This window comes from Pempheris klunzingeri, chromosome 1 (genome assembly GCF_042242105.1).
Source record: "Pempheris klunzingeri isolate RE-2024b chromosome 1, fPemKlu1.hap1, whole genome shotgun sequence".
NCBI classification, from domain to species: Eukaryota; Metazoa; Chordata; class Actinopteri; order Acropomatiformes; family Pempheridae; genus Pempheris; species Pempheris klunzingeri.
The window spans coordinates 35,597,375-35,604,598 of NC_092012.1; the positions used below are offsets into that span (position 1 = coordinate 35,597,375).

General features: G+C 54.6%; 1 protein-coding gene across 4 annotated transcripts in view; it reads right to left on the reverse strand.

Moving 5' to 3' along the window:
• Positions 1-7,224, reverse strand: part of chd9 (chromodomain helicase DNA binding protein 9) — a 63,674-nt gene extending 56,450 nt beyond the window's left edge. For 3 of the 4 annotated variants that reach the window (XM_070828147.1, XM_070828138.1, XM_070828179.1), the window contains exons 1-2: positions 6,959-7,224; positions 1,799-3,514 (exon numbers count right to left, since the gene is read on the reverse strand). In XM_070828147.1, coding sequence (XP_070684248.1) covers positions 1,799-3,406 — 1,608 coding nt within the window. In that variant the 5' untranslated portion in view covers positions 3,407-3,514; positions 6,959-7,224. The remainder of the gene's footprint in view (positions 1-1,798; positions 3,515-6,958) is intronic. The other variant, XM_070828185.1, reaches the window with a different exon arrangement.

The following is a 7,224-nucleotide window of genomic DNA, read 5'->3' on the forward strand; positions in this document are numbered from 1 at the left end:
CACTAAATGTGACCTTTGAAGATGGCAGCCTGGGACGGCCATTCAATCCTGAAGGCCTGGTGCTCGTGACAACTGCAGCTGACCAGTACGACCATTGGAAATCCTAATTAGCCACATTCACTGCGGGGGAGTGAAGAGCGGACAGCTATCCCCCGATGCCTTGCCTGTTCAGCAAACACACTATCAGCAGGCTCTTCACACATCAGTGCACATGAATAGCACAGTCAGCCTGTAAGCATCAACACGGGGCTGGATGTTGACACAGACAGGGAGGGGCTGGTTCGTACCGCCCTGGCTGTTCATGGCCCTGTTTCAATCGAGGACCTCTGCAGATGGCCAAACGGGCCGTGCGGATGAGCTCTGGTGAGACAGACCACCGGCTCCGGTGCCCCCGCTGCCTGCTGGGGGGCGGCTGAGGCAGCACTCAACACACGGGCTGTGTTTTGGGTTTGGTTTAGAAGTGTGGGGGGGGGACACAGTGGGTCTGCTGCCTCTGACAGTGTTCAGTCAAACTGTTAGAGTAAAGCTGTAATCATTCACATGCTCACCACAGATAGCAGAAGGTGGGGTTGGTAGATAAGGTCAAACCCCACTTCTGTGGCGAAGAGAGACACCGTCGGCCTCGTCAAAAACACAAGTGCTCATTTTATTCTGGTTTAGCTCGTTTGTTTCTGCTGCCCTCCACCAAATATCTCTGACTGTTGGTCCAGCGTATTATTTTTGCAACAACACTGCTGATTCTTTATGTGTGCACGCCAGGATACAGCGTCTGTTGCTGTAGCTGCTGGTCATGTGTCACTCGTGGGTCAGGAGGCTGTGTGGATGCTGCTGAGTTACTCGCCAACCGAGGTCCAGGAACCGCCTGAAGCCTGTTACAGCCAGCTAATGCATTCTCCCAGCCTCCCCCTCCGCCTCTCCTCTCCTCTCCCTCTCATCTCTTCCTCTCTGTCTCTTTCTCTCCCTTTCTTTCCTAAGCTCTCCTTCTTTTTCCATGAGCCACTGCCCTCCCCATCTCCCAAGCCCCCTCCCCCAAGTGCTAACCACTCTCCTCCACCACACTCTTTTCTTCCTGCCTGCTCTCTCACATGTGCACACGCACTAAACACACACACACACACACACACACACACACACTGTGGCAGCTACCACAACAGCGTGCAACCTCCCCCACACTCCAGCGAGGCAGTGTGCAAGTGCCTCTGGCTTGCCCTGACCCACATCTTGATATAGCCCTAAGTATGCTTACAGCTAAGTCCTGAAGACACTCCTGCCACTCTTAGCCTAATCAGGCCTGACCTGCTGTCGGCGCTCTGGGCAGACAGACAGAACAGGCCGGACAGACCATTATCATTTCTACGAGGCTTTCAGGTGGACCAGGTTACTGCCTCTCCGCCTCCCCCCTCTCCACCTCTGATTGCAGGTTCCCTGCTAGACAGGCTCATGCTCTATCTGGTTAGTGACTGGGGTTAGTTAAACATTACATGACTGCGTGCTACACTAACAAAAAAATGGGCTTAATGTCAGCAAAGACGTGTTCTCTGTTAGCAAAGCAGATACGCATGCAAATGTAATATCTAACGTCTTCAATTAATAATGTCAACTTATCAAACTCCCTCCAAGTCCCCTCATCAACCTGACGCTGAAGAAACGGGGTTAGAGGACAGACAGACAGTGAATATTACATTATTCACTGCCTCACATGTGCCTCCAATCAAACACATGCTTTAGACAGAAGAAACACTCCATAAAAGAACCAAAAAATGAAAACTCCTTCCTCCTTTTGTTAACACTGCATTACCTTCTCTTCCTTGAACTCCACAGGTGGGTGTTTCCTGGTCTCACGTCCCCTCTCCTGGCTGGATTCGGCCCAGGAACAGTTGGATTCGTCATGTTGGCTGAGAGCAGCCTCCAGCTGGGGCAGTAGGTCAGGCAGCAGGTCTGGAGGCTCCAGGCCTTCCAAGTCTCCATCCTGAGCCCCCGTTGGCAGGAGAGTGTCTCCCAGTGCCTGGTATCCATTAGTGTTGATGGCCCCGCAGCTCGGAGGCTGCTCAGAGGGCAGCTGGCCGGCCATGCTGGGGTAGCAGCTCATAGAGTCACCAAACATCTCAGCTGACTTGTGGTTTCCCTGGGTTTCTCCAGAACAACGCAGTGCCCGGAAAGGACATTCCTGTGCCTGGCTGACAGAGGCCCTGGTGTGCTGCTGACTCATAACAGCTGTGGATGGAAACTGACACGCTGTCCCCGAGAGCTCAGGCACTGCAGAAGTGAGGGGCTCAGTGGTGGTGGCCGGCCTCGGCGCGGCGGCTGAGGACAAAGAGGGCTGCTGACTGAGTGAGGGTATTTCTGGCTCTCCGGGGTAGGCAGGGTACTGAGCCGGATGGTAGGCAGCAGCAGACGTGACGGAGCATGTGGGCAGGGAGTGAACCATAGAGGCTGAATGCATGGGGAAGGGCAGGTTGGGGTCCTCTGGTCCTGACCCAGAGAAGGCTTGACCTCCCCTGGTCAGCTGGTAGCTACCCTGCTGCGGCTGCGGCTGTAGGCACGACTCGCTCAGAGACACGTTCTGGCCGTCCACATAAGCCTTGCTGGGCAGAGCCCTCGAATGAAACCTCGGCCCTCCGACGGGCAGCTGGTGCTGGACCTGCTGCGGTGGGTGGTGAACCTGCTGTTGGCTCTGAGGCTGACCCCCCTGGTGAAAGGAGAAGTTATGATGATGCTGCTGCTGCAGGGACATGGTCTGTGTGTTCATTTGTTGGTGCTGGTGTTGGTTTAGCAGCTGCTGCTGATGACTCTGCTGCTGCAGCTGCTGCTGGCGCAGTCTGTGCTGCTGCTCCTGCTGATGGTGGTGGTGACTCGGGTGGTGGTGTTGCTGCTGTGTTGGCTGCTGTCTGACATGAAGTTGCTGGTTGTGCAGTTGCTGCTGCTGCTGCTGATGACAAAGCTGTGGGTGCTGATGTTGCTGCTGTTGAGACAAGGGGTGGTACATATTCCCGTTCTGCTCCTGGTTGCCCCACATCGGGCTGCTGCTGTTACAGAAGAGCCCATTGGACTGAGGTACTTGGCTCATGGCAGCACTGTGGTACTGGCCGTGTTGGTCAGCAATCATGCCACCGCCTCCGCCACCTGAACCTCCCCCAGCACCAGAAAATGGCTGCCCCATAGGGTTCTGTGCCTTCATGCCGATGTAGTGACCCATCTGCTCACCGTACGTGGGCATGGCTTGGTGGCTAGAAACTGGCGGCATCAGGTCTTGGTGCTTCCCTGGGCCGAGAGGCTCCACTTGGAGGGGCTCAAAGTCAGCACTAAGGTTGAGCTCATCAACAAGTGACGGCGCCGAGGGGAAGCCATCCTCGTCCAGCCCTTCCAAACCCCCAACGAAGAGGTTGGGATCATTAAAGAAGTCCATGGCAGAGCCTGGAGGATAACCGGAACCTTTGGAGCTCCACCGGATCCGCGCTGGTCCCAACGAGCCTCGCTGTCTACAGGGCTACAGCATGTCCATTACGTCGAGTCCCTGTCCAAAAACAGAGGGAGAGAAACATTAAAATACATCACTAACACGAGAAGACGAAGGCTGCGTGTTCTCGCCGAGTTATATAAGGTCGAGATGAACATCAGATCACAGTTTGCAAACAAATAAAAAGCAGCGGAAACCCTACCGCACACAAACACACTGAAAATTAATCATTTTCAGTCTGATGTGACAACTTATCGAGTACATTATTTTCCCAACATGCCTATTTTTATCAGCCCTTTGCTCGTCACTGATGCATGCTGGCTGGCAGGTAGAAGTGCACGAATGCCCGTGCAGCGCCAGAAAAGCTTCCAGTTGGCGGGTAGCGGCTGGGTCAGGGGGGTCTAGGAGAAATTTGGTACCGTCAGTCATCTATCAGCAGCACTGCCTTTCATGTGTGCTGCAAAGCAGCTGGTGCAAACCAACTGCCAGCCATCAGCAGGTGCCTCTTCCTGTACACCCTCCCCTTTCTCACACACACACACACACACACACACACACACACACACACACAAACGCACTTCAACCTCCCCCCACCCCCACAACTACTGAAGCTGCCTGCCCTGCGACTGCCGGCAGAGTATGTGGGAGGTGCAGACAGCTGATAGAGTTTCAACAGCTAGGGACACGAGCAGATGAGGTCCTTTGAGACTGTGGTATATATGTGTGTGTGTGTGTGTGTGTGTGTGTGTGTGTGTGCTTTCTGCAACCACAGACCTGCAGAAGATGACAGAAGCTCACCCAGGCCAGTCATTATATGGTGACTAGCTATGCACACAGGCACATAAAGCACAGACATTTCTGCGTCTAAAGGTGTAGAGATGATATTTATTTCAAATGGCAGTCAGGCTGAGACCTGGTTAGAAAATATGGGATATTGTCTGTGTACCATTCTGTGTACTTTCTCTGTTTATAACTATGGCAGCATCAATTACTGCGCGTGGGATCTGTGTTCACAGGCCAAATAAATCAGTAACGGTGACTTCTTCTCCTTCTGAAGCAGGTTATGAGCACAGAAACAACACAGTGACGGTGGACAGAGTTCCCACAGCATGTTTCATTTAACACGGGTGGCTTAACACACCCAGACACACCGTTAATGTACCAACATCACACTCCTGAGCTGGTCCACTAAAATGGGATTCTAACGGCCAACTTTCCAACACGTAGGTCGCGTTGTTTTAAGGTAAATTTTAAGGTCACTTGTCTTTCCCACTGAGCATTTTGACACTGAGGCAACTCTTTCATATTCTCTGGACGAGCCCCCTCCCTTTGGACTGAGTCACACTGGGAGAACTGGGAGTGTTGGTGGTGCTCTCAGTGCCGTTCTGAGGGACCTGTTGGGCTCCCACATCAGAGTGGATGCTCGGAGATGCAGCAGCAGACTGTTGTTGTTGGATGTCATGCAGAAGTGACGTTGCTATACCAACTGGCTCACATCACTTCAGCGCTCCTGTTGGCGCTGAGAATGCAAACAGGAAAAAAGCCCTGGAGGGTGTGTGGTTCTAGGGGGAGCTCCCCACCGGGCATTTCCTCTCAGGGAGTCCCCAGAAACGTTTGGTCCGAAAGCACCTACTGAGCGTGAGGTGGGGTAAACCCTCGACAGGGCGACGGTAACCGTCACACCCACGCCTGCCTAGATGTGCACGTTTGGTCTGTGCAGAAAAAACCCCAGAGCCCTGATCCTGCTGCTGCATCACCTCCTCCTCCACGCTCCTGTCCCGCTTTCAGACTTTTTAAACTAAACATTTTAACCAGGATAGAGCGCCAGTCTTCGTCATCAGGTCCCAATAAGAGTGTGTGGGCACAGACGGGAAGCCTTCCTCCTCCCACTTTGTGCTTCAGGTCCGCTCCGGTGCTGCGTTTCCTGTCGTGGGATCGTGGGACCGTCGTGTAATGTGACGGTCCCACGTGTCAGCGCTTCAAGCTTCTCTGGATGGCTGCATTCAAAGGCAACACACTGACGATGTGACTCACACTCTGTCAACAAGCTAAACAGGAAGCATGTAGAAGGGTGGATGGATGGATAGATAGATAGATAGATAGACAGACAGACAGATAGATAGACAGACAGATAGATAGTAAAGATAGCATCTACCGAAGCCTGTTTCCACCAGTGTGATGAAAAAAGGAGGAACCTTTCCACAACAATGAGAAACATTCATGAAATGTAGACATCAGGGCTCTGAACATTTTAAAGACTTCTTTTCTCCTCGCTGGTGGAAACAGGAATGAAAGTGATCTCTGGGTGGTGACACACACACACACACACACACACACACTCACACACACACACACACTCACACACACACACACACACACACACACACACAGCCTCCATCCCAGCTGGACGTACACCAGGAACCAGGAGGTGACCGGGCACCGTTCACCTCATGAAATCTGTATTTAATCTGTGTCGTGTTCAGAGCAGCGCGCCCCTGAGCCTGCAGGCCAACGCCTCGGCCCCCCCCCCCCCAGTCTGGTCCCTCTGGGGCCTCTGTCTCCTTCCAGCTGTTTCCTCCTTCATCATGACGCTGTCAGCACCGTCTGGCCACATGCAGCTCTTAGCGAGCACCAACAACTGCTGGTCCTGTCAGTGATGGCACACCGGCCAGGGGCCACTGAGGGGGGGGGGGCCTGGTCCTGTCCTGCTGTCTGGTCCTGTCCTGGAGGACCAGAGTCCTGGAGGACCGGACCTGAGTCCTGGTCCTGCTGCTGTGAGCTGAAGACTCCTCTCATGGTCTCACTGGTCCGGATGTGTTTCCACAGCTTTGGTCTGGAGACAGACACAGGCTCTGCTCCTCATCTTCATCTTCATCTTCATCTTCATCTTCATCTTCATCTTCATCTCCTCTGGTGTGTCAAACACAACTAACAAGATCAACACATTTTCAGCACGAGACGGGCCACACGTGCTCCTGGCCGACCCCCCCACTCTGAAAGGGCTCAAGGAGCTGTCGTGACGAAGAGGAGGAGGAGGGGGAGGGGGATGGGGAGGGCGGAGGTGGATGGAGGGGTCGACAGTGATGGTGTCCACCATCCAGTGTGATGCTCTCCGGCTCTGAGGCTCCAGGTGAGTCCGGAGGGTCGCTGTCAGTTCAGGACCACCGTGAGCAGGACCGGAGGAGGAGGAGGAGGAGGGGGAGGAAGAGGAGGACTACTTTGGTAGCCACGCGCTTTCTCATTCAAAGTGAGGGGAAGCTCGGGGACACCCGCCGTTTTCTGCGCCAACTTACTGAAAACTAGCGCGCACAAGTTTGAGGAGCCGTCGGTGCCGCCCGGCGCGCGGAGCGGCGGTGTGTCGGCGCACAGCTGAGCCGAGCCCCGCCGCCTGGCTCACTCACCGCCTGTCACACATTTGACAGCTCCTTCCCTCCGTGAAGCGCGGCCCCCCCGGACACAAACACCTCCCAGAAAACCCCCGACCCGAGCGCGGCGTCCTACCTGGAAGAGGCCCCCGGCGCGGCTCCGGCCGTCGGTGTCGGACTCTGTTTTTCTGGGCGAACTTGTGGCTGTTGTGAGTTGTACTCCTGCTGGAGACCAGCGGCTCTGCGCTGCTGCTGACGTGACTCTGATAACACCGCATTTGCATTTCAGTGTCCCGCTCTCTGATTGGTCCGCAGGCCGTTCGCCACAGTTTCGCCCTCGGGAGTGAAGTTAAAAACCGGTTCCCCCGGTACGAGCGCTTCTGGAGCGGCGTCCCCCCCAGC